The sequence below is a fragment of the Simochromis diagramma genome, unplaced genomic scaffold (genome assembly GCF_900408965.1).
Source record: "Simochromis diagramma unplaced genomic scaffold, fSimDia1.1 OVJJ01000361.1, whole genome shotgun sequence".
In the NCBI taxonomy this organism is placed as follows: domain Eukaryota; kingdom Metazoa; phylum Chordata; class Actinopteri; order Cichliformes; family Cichlidae; genus Simochromis; species Simochromis diagramma.
Window position 1 is genome coordinate 18,025,467 of NW_024386860.1, and position 28,000 is coordinate 18,053,466.

A 28,000-nucleotide genomic window follows, 5' to 3' on the forward strand; every position below is an offset into this window, starting at 1 on the left:
CCTCGGCCAGCCTGCTGACGTCACCGTCGGTCCCAGTATAAACACGGACGGTCCGGAGCGCTATGTTAATGAGCAGCTTCAGGCCTCCAAACACGGACGTACCGAGCTGTCCGGAAACAAACGCCCTGAGCCGGAGGAGCTGGCGGGGTCCTCCCGGGACTGGCGCTCAGTCTGGGACTGTATGACACGTTTGGCTGGAGCTGCGCAGATAACGGTCCGAGCCAGAGCCGTGATTTCCCGCTACTTTACCGACAGTAACGGACACTCCCCCGCCCGGGGTTCGGGACAGCACACGCCGCTTTGTGTGGGTGTTACATGGAAAAGAAGCGCCATGGAGTTTCAGCGGAGCCTCTCCCAGAGCTCGGACACGGTGAGGTAACGGGAGCGGGACGGGGTTGCCTCACACACACACACATCAGACAGCAGCAACCTGTTGCTGGTTGCCGGTGACGCAGAGAGGATGAGCGGGACTACCGGGCTGTTGCTGCTACTGCTCAGCGGCCGTGCTGCGTTCATCGTCTGCCGGTCCCTGAACGCACCCCGGGATGTGGGGAGTCTGCCTCGGGACGGACAGACGGACGGTACCGACAGTCTGACAGCCACGGTGACAGGTAACGATAACCGACTGATGGGGCCGAACATTATTCAGGAATACACTCGGAGCTTAAAAAGTAACCATGTAATTCATCCAAAAATCACTGAATCTGGTCTTCTCAACCTATTTTTATTGAAAATAAAACAAAAAAATAAAGGAGCCTCTGTACATTTAATTAGAAATGTGTAAACAATAATCAGAGAAATAATCATAAAGCTGAACATACTGTATCTCTACTTAAATTAACTTGGTAATATGAACATTTTAAAATTATAATGAACATGTCCAAAACCCAAGAAGTCTGGGTAAAAAGAAAAATCACTGGGATTAAAATAAAAACATTTTGATATGAATTTAATTTTCAAAAATATTTTTAAATTTTATTTATTTATGTATGAAGTAGTTACTTAATCAAAGAACAGGAAACAATGAATGTAGCTGTGATAAGTAATATAATGCAAAGGCTTTGCTTTAACTATACGGAGACTAATCCTGGTTATGTGCAAAGTCGTCCCCCAAAATGTCAATTTTTACATCAGGAAAAACCAAAATTAGAGGTTTTAAAAAAAAAAAATTTAAATAAAAGAGAACAAATGTGCCCTACAGCCAGAAAATGTAGGAGAAATATTTCATTAAAAACATTTAATCAAGGATTGTTTCAGTTTTCAGCCTGTTCGTGTGTATTATTGTGTTTATAAATATGTTTCTGTGGGGACCAGTGTGAGTTTTTAACCTGGGGCGTGAGGTCCTCGTGGGCAGTGAGGTGATGGTGGTCGGTGGTGGTGCCAGTTCTCCGCAGCTGGATTAACCCTTTGTCTGGATTAAACTGATGACCATTTGGATCGATCTAGGATTTCTTGGTGTTGTTGCCTTTGTTGCCATAACAACACATCTTGAAGGCGGACCTACATGGAAGCACTTTTGTTGAGTTTTGGAAGATTGCGTGACGGACTCAAACCTGTGACCACGCCACTATGGCAGCCGAGGAAAGGCTGCTATGTGGCTTCTAACGTTGAATAATTCTGTCTGGCTTTATTTTGTCACATAGAGGTTTATAATTCTGTAAATTACAATAAAAGAATTTAAGTTTCGTTTCTTCGTTTCACACCATAAAGAAAATGGGAAGATTGCTTCCACATTAAACTCCAGATGTTCCAGAATCACGTCCATCACGATTATGTACGCGCCTACAATTAAGATTGTTTAATTAAGCGTCACCCAATAGTGTCCCTGCTCGTATAAGGTGGAGACATTTGTGCCTAAATCTGGCAAAAACTCACAATCACTCTTATCTTTGATCACTGTGGATCTGCTACTTTTCACAAGTCTGGGCTAACTTTAAAAAAAGAAAGTAACTGATTATATAATTACATAAATTTAAAGTTAAAAATAAATGTGAAAAATAGTTGCATCCTCATGACATCACAGAGAACAGTGTATGCTAATGAGGGCGCTTTCAAAGATAGCAATACAAACGGGTGTAACCTTTGACCTCTTTCTAATTTAATACCTGGCATGTTGCCGTGGTAGCTAATCGGACTGCCTCTCTGTAACCTGCTGTAGCGTGAACACGACAGAGCGTCCAGACGGCGGACGGCCTCTGATTGGCTGTCAGACAGCACACACTTGGTTCTCAGATCAATTGTTAATAATTAGCAAGTATAAAACTGCCATAGAAACAACATGATCGTGTAGCCTCTGTCTGGAACCCCGTGTTCCCAGTTCTCCCAGTAGCTTGCTGGAGTTCACCGTCTGTCTTTGTTCTCAGGTGTGGACAGACGCCAACGCCCGCTGCTGGCAAAAACTCGCCCATTCGTTCTGGTGGACGGGCGGAGACGGAGCCTCGAGGAAGCTTTCCGGGTAGGATGAAAATGTCATTTCGAGGTGGTGCTGCTGTTTGGGTGGAGTATCTGTGTTGGTGCAGTGGTCCTGAGCTCAGTCTGGTTTCCAGCTGGAACTGGATATTTGGGATGGGTGGGAAACACATTCAAACACACTTCCCTTCCCTATTTGAGAAAACAAAGCTGATTTAACCCGCCCATCTGTTATCGCGGTTACCTGATGCGAGTATTTTGGGCACAACATGAAGGGCGTGAAGCTCTGCCTCCACAAACTGCATGTACGGCAGCGTTATGAGGACAGAGACAGCTGAAAACACAAGAGGAGGAGATTTTAAATCATGTTTTTCACTTTTTCAATATTCACCAGTCCTCATTTGTAATATTTTTTTCTGTTGTCAAACATCAAATCATGAAGTCTTTGTGTTGCCCGGCACTAGATTATCTCCAGCAGACGTGGCCGGGCTGTGGGGGTGGAAGTGTCAGCACAGATTGTGTGTTTCCACACTGACGTTACTTGGACAGGTTACAGGGTCTTTCCTGCACACAGAAATCATCTGCACAAACACAACATGTTGTTCTTCAGGTGATGATACAACACAAATGAGATCCTTCAGCTAGGCTAATGCTGCCTGATTGCCTTTCTCTGTGCGTGGACTTACATGTGCAGTCCTCCCACAGAGATCCACTCTGAGCCAGAAAAATGATATTTGCACGTTTTTGAATGTTACTGTCCTTCTGAGAGGCCGATGCTGTCCACAGTCAGTTCCCACAGAGACAATCTTAGGTGAGCATTGTCCAACTCCACCATCGTGGACTTCAGCCAGCGACCGTAGACCTTCCTGCTAATCGTAGGTTCAGACCAGAATCTGCACTAAGCTCACTGAGACTGAAGTCCACTGTGGAGGGCGTGGAGTGCATCAGCAGGCCACGAGACTCCTCTGAGAAACAGCTGATTGCAGTAATCATTGAAGACTCTGGAGAAGTCTCCATTTATGGAGGACACGCTACATGTTAGCCAGGCTTTGACTGCGCCTTCATCCAGCGAGTGTGGGAGCAGTGAGCAAAGTCGTGACTCTTGCTTGGACTGTGTCTGTGTTCGATGGATACGCTGACGCGCTGCACACGCGTCTGAGATGCTGTTGGATGATTCACGTTAGCTAACAGTCGCAGGTGTTTGTGAGGAGGCTGTTTCTTTGTGGTGTAGTTTGTAAAGAAGGTATCGTTTACAGTGACGGTGAGAAAAGCGTGTGTAGCTTTATTGATAATGCTGGATAAAGTTTGTTTGACCTGAACGGAAACCCTCAAACTTGAGCGCTCCACAAAGACTGACGGCAGAGCTGCGGAGTTTATTCTGCAGACGAGCAGCAGGAATCGGCGGCTTTACCTTCTCTGTCTCAGTTTCAGTCCAACTTCTGAGACGTTGTGACTGTTTGAGAGAGGAAGGAAGCCGCAGCGTTGATGGTTTTCACCAGAAGCTTCCTGTAGGCACGCTGAGACCTGACTGCAGGAGGGAAGAAGGGGAAGTTGGGGAAAGAGCGTTGTTAGAGGATGGACACTTCCTGCGCTGCTGAGAGAAGCTCTGAAATCATTTCCTGTAGAAACCCCCACCCATCCCAACCCCACCCAACCAGGAGCGAACGTGGAGTTTAGGAAGAGAGAGTAGGAGAGCGGGGCTGAAGGACCCCAGACCATCAGCTCTGACCAGCAAAACCATCACCGGTGGTGCTCTGCCCATAGCTCCCCATGGCAACAGTCTTAAGTTGCTTCGTGCTGCAAGCTGACGACCTTGCAGCTGTGATCTCCAGTGATCAGATGGTCCCATATAAACTGCATATGGTGATGGTGGGGAGGAAGAACTTCCATTTAACATGGCTCAGGGTCACCTGATCCATCCGTTCACAAAGTAGCCACAGACCGTTCCCACCCGGCTCCCCCACCGTCAGCCTTCCTCTGAGGGAGGATCTTTTCAGCAGATGTTGCAACATCGTGGATGTCGTGTAACGCAGTCGCAGCTGTGGCTCAGAGAACACCAGTGGGATCAGTCCTGCTTTCCTTCACGCGAGCCGTTCTTCGGCTTTCACAGAACTGGAACAAAGTTCAACTCTGGCCTTCTTGTTTGTGTTTGGCTGTCGTTGGCGGCGCCTGACGTCGTGCTTCCCCTGTGTCTTCCTGACACGCGACGTAAACCAGGCCTCAGCTCTCTCCCTGTTGTTGCTGTTTCACTCCTCCTCCTTGTTTTTCGGCCTTTCTTCCTGCTCTGTTGTGGTCGGCAGCTCTCGGCCTCGCCCAGAGTTTCTGCAGCTCTGACATCATCTGGAGGCTGGGCGAGAGACATGACCTCACTGCATGGAGAGCGAGTTTTAGGGGTGAAGAGGGAGAAACCTGTCAAGAAGGGAGGGTGGTAACAGATGGTGAGAGTGGGCGAGAGAGGCTGAAAAACACAGCGAGGGGAGGATGAGGTTGTAATTAGGTTTGTGGAACAGAAATGTACTTTCAATAAAAACCTTTGAAACAATCACAACAGTGAAAGAAAAAAGTGATGCAATGAGCCCGCAAAGCTTTCCTGAAGTATTAAAACACATGTATGTGCTCAGACACACGAGGAGGGCTGATTATCAGCAGGCTGAGAGGGCGGGCACAGCTGTACGTGTCACCGGGCCGCGTTTCAGGAGTTTGCAGGCCTCCCCTTAAATGCCCTGTAAGTTAGTCTGTAGGAACATCATCATTGCACTGTGTGGAAATGAGGCTACATATAGCATATATTCAGGTGACTGCCTCTCGCTTATGTCTGCAGATAGCAAGACGTCAGGTTTCTTAAGCAAGAGGACCAGAGCTGTCCCACCGGAGTGTCCGATGGGGTCCAGTCCATTCATTAATGTTTCCATATATTCAGTGAATTGCACTGCTGTTATATGAAGAACTCCGTGATCTCTGACTGTTATGTTCCTTTGTGTAACTCGCACTTGTTTCTGGCTGAAAGCTCGGAGTGAGTCGAGCTGATGGAGGAGTGATGGTGAGGGCAGACTGAGCGTGGCTCAAAGTGCTGAATGGAGCTGAAGGTGAGCGGCTGAGCCGACAGGCGACGGTGAATCTAAGCACGGGAGAATCCAATTAGCATCGAGGGGGGAAAAAAACACAGAGCAAATTTAGCAAAACCAATCACAAAGGTCTTAGCGTCTCAGCGACGCCCAACGACCTGGCAGAGGAGAAGCGAGCCGAGGTCGATGACCTGCAGGGGACGACCTTGTGAACCTCAGCTGTGCAGGCTGATGGGAGTTCAAACACGAGAGAAGGAAGTGGAAGCACGATAGCTTCAACTCACAAATGCAGAGAGACTGCAGGACACAAAGGGAACCAAGTGAGACAAGGAGACGCATCCAGGACCAAAATCACAGAAATTCAATTTTATTTATACAGCGCCAAATCACAACAACAGTCGCCTCAAGGCGCTTTATATAGTAAGGTCGACCCTACAATAATACATACAGAGAAAACCCAACAATCATATGACCCCCTATGAGCAGCACTTTGGCGACAGTGGGAAGGAAAAACTCCCTTTTAACAGGAAGAAACCTCCAGCAGAACCAGGCTCAGGGAGGGGCGGGGCCATCTGCTGTGATTGGTTGGGGTGAAAGAAGGAAGACAGGATAAAGACATGCTGTGGAAGAGAGCCAGAGGTTAATAACAGATATGATTCAGTGCAGAGAGGTCTGTTAACACATAGTGAGTGAGAAAGGTGACTGGAAAGGAAAAACTCCAGTGCATCATGGGAATCCCCGGCAGCCTACGTCTATTGCAGCATAACTAAGGGAGGATTCAGGGTCACCTGGTCCAGCCCTAACTATATGCTTTAGCAAAAAGGAAAGTTTGAAGCCTAATCTTGAAAGTAGAGATAGTGTCTGTCTCCTGAATCCAAACTGGAAGCTGGTTCCACAGAAGAGGGGCCTGAAAACTGAAGGCTCTGCCTCCCATTCTACTTTTAAATACTCTAGGAACAACAAGTAGGCCTGCAGAGCGAGAGCGAAGTGCTCTAATAGGGTGATATGGTACTACAAGGTCATTAAGATAAGATGGGGCCTGATTATTTAAGACCTTGTATGTGAGGAGCAGGATTTTGAATTCTGGATTTAACAGGAAGCCAAAACAGGAGAAATATGCTCTCTCTTTCTAGTCCCTGTCAGGACTCTTGCTGCAGCATTTTGGATCAGCTGAAGGCTTTTCAGGGAGTTTTTAGGACTTCCTGATAATAATGAAGTGTCCAGTTTTATTGTTTGCAGTACTTAATCATAGTTCTTAAATCTATGATTATTAAACGATTCGCTAATAAGAAAGTCGTTTATTTCAGATCAAAATCAGGATTTTCCAGCCGGGTGGAGCTCCTGAACCACAGCACTGTGGAGTTTCTGATTTGGCTTAAAAAGCAGAGTTCCTGCAGTGGAGCTAATTACGTTTTGTGTTTCACTCTGATTTGATTAGCGATGAATTAAGCCGACTCAAAGACGACCCAGCAGCGACGCCGCCGACGGCGTTCTCCGCCCAGAGTTTGTCTCTGCAGTTCTAAATACTGACGTCAGTCTATGAACCATCTTACATCTATAATGCATTTGTTGCTTTAATAATTCTTGTTCTTCAGATTAAGAGCTACAATAACACGCTCGCCATTTTTAGTAACATGAACAGTAACATCTGTTCCAGCTGCTTCGTCTGCTTTCAGGGAATTATTTGGACCGTTTGGAAAAAAAAAAAAAAAAAATGCACACGAGAGCAACTCGAGTCACGCCTGTTTCTTTTAGCGGTGAAAGAAAATCTTTGTACATCAGCTGCGTGCTCTAGAAATGAACCTAAAGGGGGCGCTGTCATGCTCGTCTGGAGGAACCAATCAGAGGTCTGAACAGCTGCATGTTTCCAGCTCGCAGAGTTTAGTGTGTCGGTGATTCAGTTTCCTCTGCGCTGCCTCTCAGAGGCAGACCCTCCCAGCTGCAACGATCATGACTCAGCCAACACACACACACACACACACACACACACACACACACACACACACACACACACACACACACACACACACACACACACACACACACACAATAATCTGACCCCACCACAGTACAAAGTTCAGAGAGGGTGGGGGAAACAAGCACGCCTCAGAGGGGAATTCTGTTCGCTTTTAAAGGAGAACTTCACCCAACTGCAGCCCATGATGTGAGGAATACGTGTTGTTGTTTAGTATCACCACTAAAAAGAAAGATCCGAACGGAGCGAGGGCGGTCCAGGTCACATGTTAGTCCAGCTTTCCAGAAAAACAAAACTGAAGGTTATTAATCATCGAGTGGGAGGAGAGCAGAGATGCTCACGCTGACTATTCATGAGTCAGCTGTGAGTTGTAAAGCTGCTTTTCTTTCTTGTAAACTGTAAGTGTAACAAAATTAAAGATGTTCAAAGTTTGACTGTGTGCTGTGAGACCAGAGCTGTGTGAAGGACCCACAGTTCCCCCAGTGTGACGTGATATGATCCAGAAATCAATATTTCTGCATTGGACTCGCTGTGGGTGGGGCTACAGACAGTCCCGCCCACACACAGTGATGGGGAACCAGGTGAGGCAAAGATCAGGCGTTACTCTGGGCTAGCCGGTGATTCTACCTGGAGAGAGAGAACGGAGGAGTCCATGTGGAAATTCAAAGAAGAGCTTCACAGTCGTGCTGAGGAAACGCGAACACGACCATCCAGATGTTCATTTCGTTTAAAGACGGCAAAAAGTTCTGTGGTTTACTGATTTGTTTGATTTCTTTTCGAACAGGACATGTTCTGTATTGAGTATGATATTGATCAGCGGTCCCCACCCTTTGGTGCCCCACGGACTGTTTAATGTCAGACAATATTTTCACGGACCGGCCTTTAAGATGTCGCGGATAAATAAACAAAATAAAATGACACGACCGAGACAAAAACGGTGGTAAATATAATAATAAACGGGAATTCACTGTGTAAGTGTGTAACTTTATTAGCAGCGTCCTCCTGAAATGCCACGACAACAATGAGAGTGACATCCTCCTCTCTGCCCCTTAATGCTCTCAGGTCGCTATGGTAACGTGTAAATATTCCTTTCAAAATAAGACACGCAACTACAACGCGGGAAAAGACCCAGGGAAACAGTTAACGATAAAAACCCTGAAAACCATAAATTTCACACCCGAGCCTCAGCTCTCGTGGCCCGGTACCCAACCACTCACGGACCGGTCCGGGGCCCGGGGGTTGGGGACCGCTGATATGGCACAAGAAAGAGCTCTGGTAAACTTGGGATACACCATGAACATGTTTTAACAAAGGAAACTTAAATCCCGTTTTGCATTGCAGTGGGAAAAGTGTAGAAGCCCAGTGCACAACATCTGGCTGATGTCAGAAACATGTGGGTGGAGGGGATTTCAAAGCATGTGTCAGGTGGCTCTAACAGGACGTCCAGCTCTAGCTCCGACACAGCGGGGCCTGATTCAGTCGCTGAGCCTCGGTGTGCAGCGAAGGTTTATGAGGAAAAGCAGGGCGTCATCAGCCACAGGAACGGCCACGTGGCTGCTCCCCATGAGGGGGGTTTCACAGGAACACTGCTGCTACGCCCAGTAACACACACTCCTACACTTCCTCCAGAGCTGAGAGGAGAAAGCCGCTGGACAGGAAGTGCCTGCACTTCAGAGAGAAGCTCCATTAAGACAGGAAGGTGTATTGATTAGATGGCGGATGTACTCTGCACCGCCACATCCTAAAGGAGCAGAAGAAAGGAAGTCACCGGAATGAAGTAAAAATGGTGGAAGCGGAACAATGAGAGTGGGAGTGGGCTCGCTGAATTATGAGAGTTGGTGCTTTTAATTCAGGGTATGAAATGATGATGATGATGAAGTTGAGCAGTAAGTGCGTTTAATAATAAAAATCCAGATGATGATTGGTTCAGGCACACATAGGCCCTCTGTGGTACCTGGAAAAGTTCAGACAGCTGTTAGAGCTGCAGGTGACTGGATATAGAGCAATGAGGAAGCTCCGCCCCTCCACAGCTCTGTTAGTTTCTGTTATCTTAGCCAATCATTCATGCCCCCGTTGTTTACCTCCACAGGTGCCCTCAGCAGTAATTTGAATGTGCAAATCCGTCTCGTTAGCCTCGGGTATTTGTGCCGTTTGGACGCGCTCCATCCTGTTCTTTTCTTTCCTGCCTCCAGAGTTTAATCGGCTCAGTAAATGAAGGAACTGTTCTTCCTGTGTTCCCAGGATGGCCACCCTGACAGGCTGCAGTGTGGGCTGGAGGTGGGAGGAAGACTCTTCCTGCTGGAGCTGGAGAAGAACCAGTGAGTCTGAGCGGCGTGACATTAAACACCACATGTACAGAACCTCCTGTGACGTTAATCTGAGCTGATATAAATAAAGATGTCGCAGCCGTCACTGCGGATCGTGTCGGATTGAGGAGACATTTTTAATTTTATCGCTGCTGTTTGATTCTGAATTCTTTCTCAGCCGTCGTCGTCGCGTACACTCGCCGTTTCTGACTCGATCACTTCCTGTTGACGTTAGTTTACAGCTGATATGTGGGGGATAGTCAGAGACTTTATTCTGAGCCCCTCCCAACTATCAGCTGTCCTTTGGTGTTGTAATATTTAACTTTTTTGGGAAGCCGTGCTCTGACACCAGCCTGGCAGCGAACATCGCAGGTTGTTTGAGAGGCCGTAACGCGAGGGCGCGTCGCATCACTCGTTTGAATGTGATTCTGTTAATGCTGCTGTTTGATTCTCGCCGTCTCTCACACACTTTGATCTTTGTCGTGTCTCTTTAGCGACCTGCTGCCCAAACCGCCAAACGTCTTCTACTACCTCCCCAACGGTACCGGAGTGTCTGTAATGGCCAACCCTGTGGTGAGTCAGCGAACGCACCGCAGCCGTCAGACCTTCCCCGTGGAGTCGTCCAGCTGTGACAGATGCTGTTGTGTTTATGTCGCCTGCAGACTCACTGTTATTACCACGGCAGCGTCAGAGGATTCCCCCAGTCCAGAGTGGCTCTGAGCACCTGCTCGGGACTCCGGTCAGTACCCGCCCCCAACAGGAAGGACAACCTTTCAGGCCCATCACAGCGCCTCTCGCTCTCAGCTGGAGGCTTATTTGTGGTTCAGAGTTTCTAAAAGTCGAGCGTTCGGCCCTTCTTCCGTGAATCCTCGGCTTGGTTTCAGGACACAGACGTCCTCTGCTTTCAACTTTAGCTTTGAAACTTTCCTCTTTGGGCTCGATCAGGTGACCCTGAATCCTCCTTTCCTCTGAAAAACTAAGAGCAAGACACAACAAACTAAAGCTGAGAGAAGATAAACCTTTACATGCCACAGAGAGTGGAGGAGAACGCCCCACTGCATCCTGGGACGTCTGCAGGAGAGTTCAGGGTCACCTGTTCTGAGTTTAAGGTGGAGACAGCTGTTAGAGGTTCCTGTATGTATTAAATACAGACACTTTAAAAATACAGTAATTTCAGTGTGAGAGAGGAAGGAAGAAGATAAGAGAGTTTCTGTGCTTAAACGCTCGAACGGACGTGAAGCCTGACAAACGGAGACGCACGGTTCAGGAGGAAGTCGTCGTGTTTAGACAGCGCTGGTTTCCAAACGCTCATCCTGTTCTGCAAAAACAGAAGCTGCAGATTTCTGCTGACGGGTCGAAGCTGAGTGTCAGGCAGGCAGCTGCTCTCTGAAATATGAATATTTATCGCTGACAGCTGTCTGTGTTTAGACTGACAGATGTTCACGTCGGTGGAATTCACTGCTGCGTCACGTCCAAAACCAAAAACATGTCAGAAAGCTCCTTAAACCTAAAAACCTCCAATCCGCTCAGTCCAGGACTCGATGTTTCAGGTCTTTGTGTTTAAGGCAGTGTTCTTGGCAGAAAACCCGAGTGAAGCGTCAGCGTTCCAGAGCCGGCCGAACTGATCCGGATCAACGGCCTCTGACCTGACACAGAAAACGTTCGAGCTGCAGGACGATTATCAGGTTTATTTATCGGCACGTGAAGAGAGAGGGTCCGGCCCCGAGAGTAATCGCTGAGCTCAGATTATACACAAGCTGTATTAACCTTTATTCATCAGGTTGGATTACTGAGAACGTAAAAACAAAGATTTTCTCTGCAGCTCAGCGAGCTCTGTGGTGGTTTCCTGCAGCCTGTAGGTCGCCGTGAAAAGAACCGAGTCTGGTTTGTGAAATGAATCGCGAATTTATTTTCTAACTGCACAAAAAAACCTGAGTCATCATTTCCCTCGATATGATTTCATAACTGCACGCCCATCCTACTTCCTGTGACGTCAGCATCATGACAACAAATCAATAAAAACCAGTTTTATTCTGTTTTTTATTGTTATGTGATAGAAATATTTACAGTGGAGCTCTGAGGTCAAAGGTAAACACTCCTGTGTGTGTGTGTGTGTGTGTGTGTGTGTGTGTGTGTGTGTGTGTGTGTGTGTGTGTGCTTAGAAATATGAATAGGACCCCTGTTAATCAGCTGCTTCCTCCTGCAGTGGCATCGTCGCCCTGAACGCCACCCTGAGCTTTGAGCTGCAGCCACAGGAGGAGCACCACCATCACCACCACCAGGCGAGGGAGGAAGAGGAGGAGGAGGGTGCAGGAGGGGAGAGTGGAGGAGGAGGCAGAAATGGAGGTAGTGGAGGAGGAGGTGATGATGATGAAGGAGGAGTCCACCTGCTGTTCTCCACCACCCCCCTGGAGGATGACGCTGCAGGAGGCTGTGGAGTGTCGCACACCGCCGTCCCCCCCATCCACAGCTCCACACACACACACAGGGTGAGACAGGCCGCCATGTTTTTATAGAGAGAGCTGAGTTATAGTCTGCACAGTCAGGAAGTGCTTACAAGGAATGTGTTACAGGTGTTTGCAAAGGTAAGGCTTAGGGCCCCCAGGAGGTCAGATCTGGAGAGGCTCTGGCCCACAGTCAGTGACAGGAGCCACGCCCCCACGGACATGGAGGGTGAAGTGATGCAGTGCTGTGCTCACAGATCTCACACACCTGAAACAATCCGCGTGTTTAAGCGTTCCAGTATTTCACCTGCAGTCAAACAGGAAGTGAAGCCGTTCCTCTCCCCAGACTCTGTTCAATAAAGCAGGAATTTTAAAGAGTTTTAAGATGTTAGATGACGTGTTAAAGTCAGATCAGCAGTTCCTGTTTTATGTGAGTAAAACTCGCCTCACAGAGAAGGCGACTCTCTTTAAGGTGAGCGAGTCTGGAGGCTTCAAACTGTAGGTCAGCCCTCGTGCAGCAGCTGTTGACGGGGTCGTTAAACTGCAGAAGTTTGATAAACTACAAATACGTCAAACTTTTACTCCCATTTGACCTCTGACCTGACCTCTGACCTGACCTCTGACCTGACCTCTGTGTGTGTTCTGTCTGCAGACGAAGAGAGACATCCTGTCTGAGACCAAATACATCGAACTGGTGCTGGTGGCCGATCACCAGGAGGTCAGTGTGTGTGTGTGTGTGCGTGTGTGTGTGTGTGTGTGTGTGCGTGTGTGTGCGTGTGTGTGTGTGTGTGTGTGTGCGTGCGCGCATGTATTTGAGACGGTCTGTTGGTGTGTCTCTTAGGCTACGTTCACACTGCAGGTCTTAAAGCTCCTTCTGATTTTTTTGTCTGGTTGTTCACACTGCAAATAAAATGTGACTGCAGACGCGCTCTAGTGTGAACGGTTCACGGCCCTCAAAGCGGCCCGCATGCGCAAAAGAAGCCGTCACACACAACGCGCTCTGTTTGCAGAAGGAAAAATGGCGGCTACAGAGCTAGCAGGTGTTGTTGCAGCAGTCTATCAATTTCTGCAGAGTCGTAACCGACAGAATTTTGACAAATTAATTAGAGAAAGAAGGACACTGAGAAAAAAGAGCCCGTGCTTTAACAATGGCCGCCATGCTTTCTCGTTTGTCTTCTCCGGCGCTGATAATCGGCGTCTGTCTTGTGTCAGTGACGTAAAAGACATATTTAATGCGACATGACCATCAAACAGCAGTCGCTTTCTACAACATCAGATATGTATCGGATTCAGCACCACATGACAGTGACCCAGGTCGGATTTGATGCGCTTTCGCCTGCAGTGTGAACGTAGCCTTAGTTACTCTTCAAAGCAGGATTTCACAGGTTTGTCTGATGGGACCCGGCTCAATGCAGCAGAGCGGTGACCTCTGACCTGCAAAGGTCATGTGATTTGACAATTAACATGGCCTGGCGTTTGGAGCAGAGAGGAGGGGCGTGCTGCAGCGAGCCAAACAAATGTCTTTTATAGAGTTTCAGCTGTTTGGGGTTTTTAACCTGCAGTAGCGCGTTCTCGACACAAGATGGCAGCAGTGTGTTTCACCCTGAAATGTGCCGACTGATTCTTTGTCGTTTGCTGCATTTGATTTGCAGTTTAACATGTTGGTTGTTCCATCCTGATGTGACTAAAGCTGCAGTCTGCTCCACAGTTTCTGAATTACCAGAAGAACAATAACACCATCATCTACCGCATGCTGGACGTGGCCAACCAGGTGGACTGGGTGAGATCTCTGACTTCCTGTCACAGCCGGCGTCTGTAACGCTGCAGCAGCAGCGCACCTGAACCGCCTCTTCTTCCTGTTTCAGTTCTACCGTCCCCTGAACGTCCGCGTGGCGCTCACGGGTTTGGAGATCTGGAGCGACCGCGACAAGATCCGTGTGGAGAAGAGCCCGACCGACACCCTAAGCAACTTCCTGGAGTGGAGGACCAGAGACCTGCTGCCACGCCTTCGCCATGACAACGCCCAGCTCGTCATGTAGGAGCACTTACCAAAATAAAAGTCTCGCAGCGCTCCTGGTTCGGGTCGTCACGTGTTCGTTTCTTCTTCACAGGGGCGGGTCCTTTGACGGCACCACAGTGGGGATGGCGTCTCAGTCATCCATGTGCTCCAGAGACAGGTCGGGCGGCGTCAACGTGGTGAGTCGGCCTTCGCGTCGAGCTCCGTTTACTTCCTGTGTCACTGTGATTTAGTGATTCGTTTACATTTTTAGCCAAACAAGATTTTAGTGTAAAACATTTTGATCTTTTTACACTTTACTGGCAAAATACTTGGCTCCATAAAAACGAAGCAATTTCTCTCTTCCTGTCAGGATCACCTGGTCAGTGTTCTGGGCGTGGCTTCAACTGTTGCTCACGAGCTGGGTCACAACCTCGGGATGAGCCACGACACCGCGGAGCGCCACTGCTCCTGCCAGAACGAGCCGCGGCTCGGGGGCTGCATCATGGAGCCCTCAACCGGGTCAGCATCAGACCAGAACCCCCAACCCCGCTGAGACTCATCGCTCGAGTCCTGCTTCTCTCTTTACTCTGTGCTTTAACTGCTTTACATCTCTGAAGTCTTAAAGGTCTCGTCTCAGCAGGAGCACAGCTGCTTTTAGTCGTTCCCCCTTTTCCCAAAGAATGTGCTCTTAATGTCTCGCCCGGTCAAATAAAGTTAAATAAGGTTGTTGAATTTTCTATTCATTTTCAATAAGTACCTCTTATTACGCCCTCCGACCCGTCAGGTCAGAGTTCGCACTTCAGGCTGAAAACAAAGGTGAACCGTGACCTTAGCGCCGGTGCTGGATCGTGTTTCCTGTTCGATCAGCTCAGTCAGTCTGTCGTTTAAAAACCCGATAAAGCCTTAATGAAATTATCCACAGAGACAAAGCGTTTGGTTTTTGCATCAGGCTGTAAAGTCGGACTTCTTAGGCTCGGTCCACATGAACACGGGTATTTTTGAAAACACAGATTTTCCGTTTTTGTTTCTTTGTTTTTTAATCCTGTGCACACGTGCAGTTTTGAAAAAATATCTCTGCCCACATGTGAACGCTAAAAGCGAGATGTTGGCCAATCAGGAGTCTGTAAGCCTGGGAGGGAAAAACTAAACAGGGTTTTGTATCCTCATAAAACCTGAAGTACTTTTCCTGGAAAGGCAGATCATTTTGTGTTACTTTTCAAGTGCTTCATCATTTCAAAGGTAAATGACTAAAGACAGCATTTTGGTTGGTGTTGACTCACCACAGCATACGTAAATGTAAGTTAAGTATTCAAAGCCGATGTCGGGAGTTGTGACGGCGGCTGTGTTGAATGTAGAAGCCTCGTCCGAAGTTCACGCTGACGCCTCTGTCTTTCTAAACGGAGGGACGGTAACTGTGTGTGTAAATGTAAGCACGACAAAACTGCAGATAGTCGGATTAACAGCCATCGTATTTTGTCTCTATCCGCCACTGTAGAAATAATCTGATGTAAACAACAACGTGGCGCACAGCGCCACATCAAACAAGGCGTGCACCTTTGACGTTGCGTGACTAACTCTCAGTTTTCCTCGTCCACACGTAAACGCAAAAACGGAGTTTTTGAAAATCTGCACCCTGGCAGGAGTTTTAAAGAATCTCAGTTATCAGTGATCGAAAACGCCGTTTGCGTGTGACGCAGCCTTAATGTGTCTGTTGTTTACTGGCTCTCTGCTGGAGCCTCATGTGGCCATTAGAGGAGCCGCAGGTTCAGTTTCGGTGTCATTTTTCAGTCCTGAGGCTTTCCTGGTTCGTTTCTAGCCGTGTAATACCAGTGTCCTGTGACCTCTGACCTCAGGTTCATGCCGGGTCAGCTATTCAGCAGCTGCAGCGCTGCAGATCTGTCCGTCAGCCTGCTGCACGGCGGCGGTATGTGTCTGTTCAACGTGCCACAGCCGGAGCACCTGCTGGGAGGACCTCGCTGTGGAAACCTCTACGTGGAGAAGGGAGAGGAGTGTGACTGCGGCCTGCTGGAGGTACTCGCCTGTTCACCTGCTTCTGCTGGAATTACTGGGCCCAGTTTATCTCGCAGCACCTTTGCTTCAGTTTCAGTCACAGTTACTCTTCGTCACTCCTAGCAGTGATGAAGGTCACACACGTTACTTTGGTTTGTTCTCCTTCTTGATGATGTGCTGCTGTGCTCTGATTGGTCAGGAGTGTGAGGACCCCTGCTGTAACGCCTCCACCTGTAAGCTGGTTCCTGGAGCTCAGTGCTCATCTGATGGTATCTGCTGCCAGGACTGTAAGGTCAGGCTGACGTCGATGCCCACAAATATAAAAACAATGTTTCCTGCAGTATTTTCATCTAACTCCTCCTCTTCCTCCTCCATCAGCTGCGAGCGGCGGGTTCGGTGTGTCGTGAGCCTCTCGGGGAATGTGACCTCCCTGAGTACTGCACGGGCTCCTCCCCCTACTGCCCCCCCAATGTATTTCTGCAGAATGGGGAACCCTGTGAGGAGGGCGCCTCCTACTGCTATGGAGGAGTCTGCGCCAGCATGCACAGCCAGTGCCAGACGCTGTGGGGACCCAGTAAGACTCCAGTCTGTACCTGTCCTGTGCTGGATGTTTATATTAAACATGGAGGAAATAATCGCTGTGAGCCACAAATGAGGACTTAAAGCTGTGTGAGGACGACTACACAGCTGAGAATGAGCAGATAGATTTAAACCGAGTCTAAATCTCCTATCAATCACAATTTGTCACAGCTTATTTGAGCCTAAATCTGATTGCACCTCACGTACCAGCGACCTGGAGTGAGTTTGACCCGCACAGTGAACCAACACTGAAGCCAACAAAGCTTAAACCAGTTTGCATGAAGCTTAAACCAGTTTGCACTGAGCCAGCTCCTGTTTGAAGCCTGGTTTCTGTTGTACTCTGACTAAACTTTGGCTCTTTTGGTTTAAACCAGTTTAAAACGTGCATTTGTGACTGGTTTTTATTTCTGTCTTCAGATGCCACCAGCGCTCCCGCCGTCTGTTTCTCGTCTGTGAACAAAAAGGGAAACAAATATGGAAACTGTGGTCAGCTGACCAACGGCTCCTACATCCCCTGCAGGAACTCGTGAGTCCACAGGGGCACTGTCATGGTCACTGCTGCGTTACTGTACTGCAGGCCTACAAATCCCATCATGCCCGTGTGTGTGTGTGCGTGTGTGTGTGTGTGTGTGTATTCATATCTTTTTTTGGAGACCAAAAATTGGACGTTTGCTATGCTTATGGGAACCAAAATTCCAGCTTTTCCCGCACTTCACTTCCTGTCACGTTTGCTTGCCGATGCAGGGACGTTCACTGCGGCAGGATCCAGTGTCAGGGTGGGAGGGACCGCCCCCTGCTGGGCACCAACGCAGAGATCCTCACCACCAGGGTCCACTTCAACAACAGCGACCTGGTCTGCAGAGGCACCTTCTTCCACCTGGGTGACGACGTGTCCGACCCCGCCACCGTGGCCCACGGCACCGCATGCGGCCGCGGCAAGGTCAGACAGCGCCTCCTACAGGCTGGGGGACAGTTTGTATTTGAATTAATTCTCTTTAGTTGCAGTAATTTTAATTATGCAACAACAAAAAAGGATTAAAAGCAAAGCGTCTGTGTAGGTTCGCAGTCTTCCAGGTCATGGTTATCGAAGCAGCTGGGAAAGAAAAATAAAGTTTCAAAGAAACTTAAAGAAGTCCAGTGGCTTTTCTCTCCAAGCTCCTTAGATAAAACCGAATGTTCCACTGAAGTTCCAAATATTCCGAGTTTTGTAAGATTTTTGTGAGAATTTCTTGAAACAAACTTTTGTAGAAGTGTGATTTTGTTGCTGTTTCAGGCCTGTTTGAACCAGAAGTGTCAGGATGTGTCAGTGTTCGGTGTGGACGAGTGTCGCAGGAAATGCAACGGCCACGGGGTGAGTCACGTTTAAAAATGTGTGAGGTATACGTTGGCACAAAGACAGAGGTTTCCACCATAATTTCACATGAGACCAAATAAACTCATCAGTGTTTACTGAGGTCATGATTTATGTGCTGAGGAGTCGCCCCCTGCTGGTCATGAGAAAGACATACTGCCTTGCACTTTGGGAGGAGTCTTCACATTAACCCTTTAAAGCCGGTCGGAGCGGCACGCTCCGTTTTGCGTAACTATTTTTAAATCCCGGTAGCTCTGCAACCACGTAAGCTAGCGCAATAATTTTTTTTGCATATGAAACTGGAGGAGTTGTACTTACATCTGATGCCATCAGCTTGTCCTCGGTCACAGTTTCCTTCTACATACAGCTTTGCAAAACTGCATAAAAGCACCTGCAGCAACAAAAACATAATATTCCAGAAACACGCTTTGCCGATCCGATCAGGTGTTCGTAACACTTCCTACGTCCATCAGCGCGAACTATCGCATGTCCACCATGACCTGCCCGAAACTGGAAGTGACGTCATTTTGCGGAAATGTAGTTTTTTACCATCAGGGCCTCATGAGCCTATACTGGTGTTTTTAAAAGTTATCTTTGACTTTCTGACTTTCTGTGTCGTTTCTGGGATGCTGAGGACTCATATTGCACTGCTGGAAATAGTTTATTTTGATGCAGATGCTGCTTTTTTGCAAATTTGCACTATAATATTTATTTTCGTTTTTCCTGCAGTATATAAAAATTGGTGTATTTCAAAAATAAAACTATGAAGACACTCAAAATAAATTTCCTGTGGTGGGAAACTATTTTGTGCAACTTTTTTGTATTTACAGTTTTGAGGGATAAGCCTCTTAAATTTCTCTAACTAGAAATATATGTTAAAAAAACAAAAACGATTTTCAATTTTTTTTGTAGTTTATTGCACTTTTTTTGCAATTTATGTAATTACTATGCACTTAATGCAGACATATTATTAAAATCTGGGCTATAATGGTTGTATTGATGTATAGCAACTTGAAATGCTCCCAAAAATGGCTCCACAGCATGTAAACATATAATATAAGCTCTGGCGGACTTGGTTCTATGGTAGGTCTTAAAGGGTTAAAGCAAAAGAACAACAACCTCAGAAACTCCGTAATTCTAAACACAATCTTATAATTCTGAGTCGATGCGTCGGCCGTACAGACAAGAACAGGGAGACGCCACCGCCAGAGACGGTCAGGAGCAGCGATGGGCAGTAACGCGTAATCGAATTATTTTTTTCAGGTAACACGTAAACTAAGGGATTACTATTGCAAAAAAGTAATTAGATTACAGTTACTTTCACATAAGCACGCTGCGTTACTAAACTGATTTATGTTTGTGAGAGTGTCTCGTGACAGCGACGTCCGCGGCAGCAGACGTGTGCAGATCAACGATGGATAATATGGAGAGACTACGACCATGCAGCGTTTGAAGTGTGGAAGTAATCACATTACTTTAAGTTTGATTCTGTAAAAAGTGACACAAATAATAATTATCCATCCATTAATTTAAATAATTAAAAAGAGACTTTTTGATTTGATGGATTGTGCAGAAAAAATAGACTCGGGCTGGTTTATGACACATTCAGGTTGTGTGTCATGTTTTTGAAAAGGAACTAATTATTTTTGAAAATAAGTTATCTGCAAAGTAACAGGATTACTTTTTTGGAGAAGTAATTAGTTACTAAATACTTAACTTGACCAGCACTGATCAGGAGGGAGGTGAGTGGGTGAAGAACAGACGGGAACCTGAAAAGGACTGTTCCACAGTGGACTCGTCACAGCCATAACGCAGGTGTCAGCCACCCTCTCCAGGGTAACAGCTCACAATAAAAGAAAAGCAGGACGTCCCCGAGCAAAGGCCACAGCATCACCATACTAGCAGCCGACAAGTTGAGGTGTTGTCCTAAACACAAAGATCACTACGCTCCTCAATGACAACAGCAGCTGTGAAGCCTTACGACGAGACTCTACAAGCAGCTACAAAAAGAAAATGATCAGCTACCTTCAAGAACCTGAAAAGGAAGACGCCACTGACCGTCCTGCGTACCCCCGTCTGCACCCAGGGGAAGCTCCATCCGGTATTTACCTCCAAAGTCCCATAAAAGAAGGAGTCCCATTGTTAGCATAAACTCAGCCACCTACAACATTTCCACCTCGCCACCATCCTAGCACTTGTGGTGGACACCCCCCATCGCATGAAAAACTCCACCGACTCCACCAACAAGGTCCAGAAACTTGGATCCAGATGAGACCGTAGTGTCCTTCGATGAGCTCTGTTTCCTTGCGCACCTCCAGCTGAGGCGGTGGAGGCAGAAGCAGCAGTTAGACCTCCGCCTGCTACCACAGACTGCAACTACAACCGGGTCCCTGCTGTTCTTGGTGACAGTGTGAGTCTGTTTTGTGCGTTTGTGTTGCAGGTGTGTAACAGCAACAGGAACTGTCACTGCGAGGTGGGCTGGGCTCCGCCCGACTGCAGGTACTCGGGTCACGGCGGCAGCGTGGACAGCGGCCCGGCCCGAGCGGCTCGAGGTGCTTCGCTCTGAGCAACCATCCAAAAATGAGACGATCCTCGTCTTCTCCGCAGCGCCCGTTAATCCTTCGTGTTTTTGCGTTCAGAATCGGATCCCGTCCGAGTCGCCCTGCTTGTCATCTTCCTCTTCATCCTGCCGGTGGTCCTCCTCTTCCTTGCTCTTCGGTTCCCTGGTTTCCGTCAGCGTCTCTTCTGCCTGGGACCGAACAGCCCATTTCATAAAGCTCGACAGCACAACCGGTAACCCTGTGTGTGTGTGTGTGTGTGTGTGTGTGTCTGTGCGTTTGTCTGTGTGTGTGTGTTACTGATGAAGATCAGTTAAACCAGTGAAGTCTTCCTCATGTGAAACAGTTAGCTTCATCTCAGTTGTACCGCCTCTCTCCACCTCCAGCCTGGTTCTGATGTGCTCTTTCTTACCCATGATGCAGTGTGGCTGACTGTGAGATGTGGGGTTTGGAGGTAACGCCCGCCCACGTCTCCAGGTACTGCTGGACCTGCAGGGTCCTGCTCTGTGCTCTGTCCCGTTAGAGTCAGAGAGGTGATGAAGCGCTGGACCGATGGATGCTGATAAAGTGTCTCTGCTGTCGTTGACATGCTCGCCCGCTTCCTTCACCTCACTGACTGTCTGCTCTCACCTGCTCTCACCTGCTCTCACCTGTGGAGCAGAACCAGGTCAGGGCTTAAAGCTGCGCGGGTCCACGTCTCCTCCTGCAGAAACTAAACAAAGTCAGAGTTTGAGGCTCCTTCAAGCACGTCTCAGGACGCGGTTTCCTGGCGCAGCTTTAAGTCTTACCTGGATCCTTCCCACCTGACTCCTCACAATCAGCTGTTTCTTTTCCTCAGCACTGACGTGAAAAATGTCTCAAAAATCAGTTTTTCCAGTCAGCAAACTGAGCAGCAGGGCCTCGTAATGTTTGTTCTACTGATGATTTATAGATCTAAAAAACCAAAAAACGAAAGTTGTGCTGTTAAATTTGGCCAAAATCACCTTCATTAAAACAAACACCCAATGAAACGTCTGGTTGTCTACGATGCTGCACAGCTGGAGCTGCTCAGTAAACAGACTTTTTAAATGAAACTTCTCATATATGGGAAAGCCTGCGTAAACACGGAGCTTTGATTTTCACAGCCAGGAATCAAACAGAAAGCAGAGTGATGGTGTAGTGTCCAGCCTGTAAAGCGGCTCAGGTGATTAAAGACATGTAAAAAACCCCGAGCTCCTCGTGTCCACCCTCCACAAACCTGCAGCAGCTTGAACTGGTGCGGCTGGTGTTGTGTATGTGGCCTGTAGGTGCGGTGACTTTAGATCAGCTGTTCTAAAACATACAAACTAATAAAATAAGAGCGTCACAGAGATTCTGAGGACGAGTCCACACCTGAGCTGCCCGTGTCTCTTTGATTTACTCACCTTCTCGTCCAGGACTCCGGCGATGGAGCGAGTGGACGGCAGGAACGGAGAGCAGGTCCGACCTCTCAGATACCACCTGAACCCTCAGACGGACATCCCGCTGACCCCGCCCCAAAAAGAGGTAACCAGAGTAACCGCACAGACACGCCGACACTGACTGTTTGCAACTGTTTGCAGCTGGAGAGGTGCAGCACGCCATGGCAAACCGCCTGAGCGAGCATTAAGGGAATTAAGATGTGTGTGTGGAGAGCGAATTTTGTATTTTTGAAATCGGTCTTTTTAATAGTAAAGATTCGAAGCGAACTGTGGAGGTTTTGTTGATTTTCTGTGAGTGAGGTCTACCACTCGTGGTTTGGGGTTTTTCTTTATTTTAATCCACGAACACCTCCTACGTTTCCTTTAAAACGCACCCAGTTCTTCTAAACCACATCCTGCTAAATATTAGACTCTTTCAAAGGCATCGCCCTTAATCTCTTGAAAAGGTTTCTTGTAAGCTCCCAAAATATGTTTCCATATTTCTCTTCTTGTATCGAATGACATCACAGACGGTGTTACTTTGAGCATATATGACTGTGTGCGCTGTGGCGCCGCTTCCTTCGCCCTGCTCCGTTCTGAGTAAACTTCCTGTCTGCAGTGAGTAAAATTAATACTGAGACTCGAGCAGAAGCGGGCGAGGCTTCGCAGAAACATGAAGTGAAACGTCGCCGACGGCTCAGAGGAAGTGGCACGCTCCAGCACCTTTTCCTCTTCTGTCTGACATTAACACACCTGCCCGTTTGGCCTCTGACCTCTGAGTCTGTCAGCTGTCACTCTGCTTCTGCTTCCTGTTTCCTCTCCAATCAGGTTCATGACAGACCTGCTCCTCCCACTAAGCCACTCCCCCCAGACCCTGCTCTAAAACCTCCACCGCAGGTAACCGCTCCCCTCTAGGTGTGTGCGTGTTCAGGTGTCCTGAGTGTGTCTGTGCGTGTCGTCGTGATGCATGATGTGTGTGAGTCGTGTCGTCTTAGTCGTAGCGACTCATTCGTGCAGATTTATGTGTTCAGTGGAAAAGCAGGAAAAGTTCAGCATTTTAAAAGATCCTCAGATTCTCTGCGTCCCCGAGACCTCAGAAATAAAATCAGCTGAGGTCGTCTAACGTGTCGCTCCGGGCGGGACTCTGTAAGAGACGGCATCAGTGAACACGACGAGCAGCAGCGACAGGAAGCACCGGCTACGTGAGGAGAGTGAGGCGTGCTGGTGCGCGTGGACTCGTCTACTTTTCCTTAAACATGACACTAATTGAGCAGACGGAGGATGGCGGTCAGCTGCATTTCCAAACAGCAAAGGCTTGAGAAGGCGCTCTTCATGCCCGGTTTCAGGCCCTCACACACCTGCACAGGTAGATGTGTTGGCTCGATGAGGTGTTCAGCTGAAGTGGATCCTGGACAAACCAAACACGCTGCAATCTGCTGCTGCTTCTCTCTCCTTTCCTGCAGCAGCGAAAGCTTCCCAGCAGAAGTGCGTGTTGTTTTCTGAGGAGTCGATCAATAACTCTCCAGGACTGCGAACGACTTCAGTGTTTGTTTGCTAGCACGAAAGTGTTTTGGGTGTGAGCCGCCACAAATGCCACATAATTAGGAGCACGTTATTAATTTTTCATAGCTGAAGTACAGAAGCCGACTTCGTCAGCTCAGGTGGATGCTCACCTGCAGAGCAGCCTTAACGAGGAATTTTGAGGATTCCCTAAAATGTTGAACTCTTCCTCGCTGACTCAGCTCGGCCTCGTCTCCACCTCCAAACACTGACTCGATGTTCTTCTGACTTTTTATTTCTGCTGCTTCAGTTGGTCAAACAGCGACCGGCCCCCCCCACCAAGCCTCTGCCCCCTGACCCCCCCGCCCCCTCCAACCAGGTACGCTACCTGTAGTGTGTAGTGTTACTGTCCGTCCCGTTTGTCTGCAGTACGTGTGTGTGTGTGTGTGTGTGTGTGTGTGTGTGTGTGTGTGTGTGTGTGTCGTCTGTTGGAACGTGTTGTCACTGCTGATGTAGCGCTGAAGTTAAAACAGAATCCATGACTCAGCAAAACTGGAGCTCCGCCTTCTTGGTCTGTTAGTACAGTGACCTCACAGCAGCCATGTTATTGGTCGGATGATGTCAATAAAAAGGCGCCAGCAGCACAAACACGGTCCAGAGGTCCAGTTCAGGTGAAGCTAGCAGATACCTGTCAGTCAAAGAGGCCACGCCCCTAAAAGTGCAAACTTTAATCCTTAAATACAAATTAACAGAATTCACCCCGGACTGACTCACTGCTGCCTCTGCTGGATGTCAGAGGAACTGCAGCTGCTGGTGCTTCATTTTCAGGTCCCGCCGCTCCAGTCGAGTCATAAAACTCTAAAATATTTAAATCGAAAAACACAAATAAGAAATAGAAATACCCCCTCACACCTCCCCTAATGCAGCAGGTGGTCAGTTTAATCTGAAGTTCCAGGAAACTGTTGGTGCCAATCAGCAGGTGAAACATCTGCCTGACAGCCTAGTTTGTCTGACCCATGTCTTTCCTGCCTGCATGCTGCGCTATCAGTCTGATATGAAATAACATCTCATTAGTGAGTCAGACTTCTCGGTTTCACGTCAGTCAACAGAGAATTTCAAAATAAAGCTCAACGACCTCGAGTCCTCGCCACCTGCTGTGCTCTGTTTCCTCCTCACGTGTCCTCGTCTTTGTTGCTGAAGCTTCACTCTTCTTCCTCTCTTCTTCCTCGCTAACCCTCCAGCAGCTGGTGAGTCGACCAGCTCCGCCCAACAAGCCTCTCCCCCCTGACCCCATCACACCTGGACAGGTACGCCCTACCTGCATGCTGCTAGCTGCTAGTACATAGAGAGCATATAGTAGTGCTAAGAGCTGAAATGGTGATGGGATGGATCAATCACTGTGATTACTGAGAGCTGATGGTTAGACTGGCTGTGTGAGGGTGTGATGTGATTGGTTGGCTGGAATCATGCCCAGCATTAATGAGGCGTTCAGGAACGCAGGTGAGCGTTGGGCATGCAGGCTCCTGATTGGATAGAATCACCTGTTTTATCATTTCAGACTTGGTAAGTTTCAAAGCTGCAGCTGATTCATTCGTAAAGAGGAAACCGATCAACCGTTTTGATTTAAAAAATCCTCCAAGCTTCTCCGTGATGTCACATTTCCTTTGAGCCAGCCGAGCAGTTACAGGTGACACTCATTTGTTTCTTTCTGCAGGTTTCTGTTCCACTCAAACCTCTAGTCCCAAAAAAGCCCCGCCCTCCAGCCATGCCGTCCAACCCCTACCTTCCGCCACACCCCGTCTACAACTCCAACAGTAAACCGCCGCCACACGGGGCAGTCGCACCTGCTGCTGCCGGACCCAGCAGGTACACCCGACAGCTTTTTGTCTCTTTCTTAAAGCTTTCTGATCTAAGACGATGACGTAAGTGTACTTCCTCAAGGTTTCCTGTAATCTGACAGGAAGAGACACGAGGACATGTTTGCATCATGAGTGAAATTGCAGCTGTGTTTGAGCCAATCAGCTCGTCCAACAGAGGAAGAGTGGAGCTAATCGTTCAACATGTACAGTTGTGACTTTTTAACAGGAAGCTGCTCTTTTTGTAAAGTGTTGCACAAATGCCAGGGCGTGAAAATGTGCGAGTGAGGGTGGCGGCTTCCTGTGGCGGGTATGCAGCAGGGCGGAGGCGCTGAACTCTCAGGAATCTCTGCAAATTTGATTCAGCATCACACCTCTCAGCACATGAAACTAAAACAGCGTCAAGCATAAACAATAAAACCTGAGAAACCAGAGTCACAGACGTTAGTTTTGGTCGGGAGATTTTTAGGCCTGAAACGGTTTGAAGATGTAAACGTGTTGAAACTGAATTTGAAACGTGTGCAGGAGCTGTTTGCTCCGCCGAAGGCCGTCTCTGATGTTAGCCCTAATGTAAAAGTGAGCCGTGAGCAGTAACGTCTTCTCTCCTCTGTGCAGACGGCCTCCTCTTCCTCCGCTGCGACCCGCCGTCCCTCTGAAGGCGGAGTCCTCTCCTCCGCTCTGACCCGCCGGGTGACCTTTGACTGATCACAGAGCAGCTGAAGGTGGAGACGATGGAGATGATGGAGACTCGCTGTCACCGGATTTCATCCTCACGAGTATTAATGAGCGCTGCTGTATCTCTGGAGTTCAGTGCCTTGCTCAGCAGCACCTCGGCAGCGGTTAATGTGGATGTTTGGGTGACGTCACGTTCATTCAGTGCCTTGCTTAAAGACCCTCGCACCGACCTATGATTAGTGGTTTCCAAACTGTGGTCCGCGGCCCATCTGCAGACGTTTCGGTTGTTTTTTTAAGACGTTGTTTTTAGTGAAACTTTGTTTTTTTTAAATAAACGCGTATGCGCCCGGACAGACTTCCTGCCTGCTCCAGGATCTTCTGATCAACAAAGACTTGGATGAATGTTCGAGTGGGCAGCAGGAGATGAGTCACAGATTTGCTACGTTTTATTTTCTGTTACAGAGAAAACAGATTTTTTCCACTTTGCTCGGAATATTTTTACGAAGATTCCCGCACACAGGCTCGAGACGCTACTGGACAACATCCTCGCTCTTATTTTGAAAGCTGCACTGCTGCTGACCCGAGCCCAGCTCGTGTTTCCCTACAGACGCCGTCTCTGCGTCCGCAGCTGGCGATGACTCTGTGCTCCTCCCTCTCCTGGGATACACAGTGAGCTGGACGAGCGACCAATCACACCCTGCAGCAGGTGTACAGGAAGTGCAATCACCAGCTGAGCTCCGCCACAGTCAGAGGAGAGGCGGCTGACGACGGCTCCTCCCGGCACAGAGTGGGCACAGAGCAGCGGTCCGGTGCGTTGTGATCCATGCGTGACTTCCTGCCTCACTGATGCCGCATATGCAGCGTCACTGTGCAGGAAACGCCGCTGTCAGGAAGAGCGACTGCGAATAAAGCTGTAACCCTGCTAACTGTGCTGACTTTATTCTGAAAATGTCTCCATCCTGACTTTCACGTATTCACAGGAATAAAGTAAGACGAGGCTTTTGGCCGTCATCACTTTGATCTCAGAGCTTCAGCCTTTATTTTGCAAATGTCACAATAAAGGATCAGGACTTTATTACCATGCTGTTACGTAATGTCAGTGAGCTTTTGTTTTTTTAAGGTTTCTACTGTACAAACGCTGCTCTGATGACGTCGGTCTTTTCAGCTTTGCAGGTTTTATTTTAGTGCTTTTTATGTACGTGTGTACTTTGACTTTATTGTGAAAATCTGAGGTTTTTGTTTTTCTTTTCTTAAATGTTCGCCACACCTCTCTCGCCTTCGCCCACGTGTTTCTACACCTGCTGACTGTGTTTAATTTTGCTGGCTCGTGTTTTTTTTATTTTCTGAACCCGCCTTGCGAGCAGAGACAGCAGGAATGTGCGCCGATCGTTTGTAACGTGACACCAAAGAAACGCTGGGAGACTAAAGCGATGAAGATTCAGAGGAAGGTTGATGTGAGCTGCTAAAGGAGCAGTTTGCAGTTTAACCATCGCCTCGTCGCCTTCTCGCTTGCAGCTGTGTGACGTGCTTCAATTTAAAGACATCTGAGAAAACGTGACTGTTGCCTTTTTGTAGTTTCTGTCCTTGGATCCTGGAGGTGGACCGAGCGGTCCCCAGCCACCCCGAGAGGGCTGGGGGTTGATTCCTGTCCAGCCTGTGTGCCTGCTATTAGATTAAACTGCAGTGATGTGAATAAAAGAAAGCCTGACGCCTCAACTTCAGTTATTTTGTCCCCACAGTGAATAAATGTTCCTAGGTGGTGTTCAATAGAACAGACAGCTGCTGTATTCAGAGCAGATTCACATAAACCTGCAGTAAAATAAACATATCAATAAAAAAATCTATATATTTGAAA

The 28,000-nt window shown here is 48.1% G+C and overlaps 1 protein-coding gene across 4 annotated transcripts; it reads left to right on the top strand.

Moving 5' to 3' along the window:
- adam15 (ADAM metallopeptidase domain 15) lies at window positions 1-28,000 on the top strand. 4 transcript variants are annotated; one of them, XM_040031178.1, is made up of 24 exons: window positions 1-611; window positions 2,364-2,455; window positions 9,691-9,767; window positions 10,250-10,328; window positions 10,418-10,494; window positions 11,962-12,090; window positions 12,121-12,244; window positions 12,852-12,917; window positions 13,908-13,979; window positions 14,065-14,234; window positions 14,311-14,395; window positions 14,569-14,717; window positions 16,052-16,229; window positions 16,408-16,500; window positions 16,587-16,782; window positions 17,205-17,313; window positions 17,532-17,727; window positions 18,061-18,138; window positions 20,579-20,690; window positions 20,778-20,931; window positions 22,112-22,220; window positions 22,943-23,011; window positions 25,329-25,480; window positions 26,086-28,000. In XM_040031178.1, the coding sequence occupies exons 1-24, from the start codon at window positions 461-463 to the stop codon at window positions 26,150-26,152; spliced, it is 2,784 nt and encodes a 927-aa protein (XP_039887112.1). In that variant the 5' UTR covers window positions 1-460; the 3' UTR covers window positions 26,153-28,000. The 4 variants fall into 4 exon arrangements, with proteins under 4 accessions (XP_039887112.1, XP_039887111.1, XP_039887113.1 ...); XM_040031177.1 differs by having other exon boundaries at window positions 2-611; window positions 11,962-12,244; XM_040031179.1 differs by lacking the exon at window positions 22,943-23,011 and having other exon boundaries at window positions 2-611; window positions 11,962-12,244.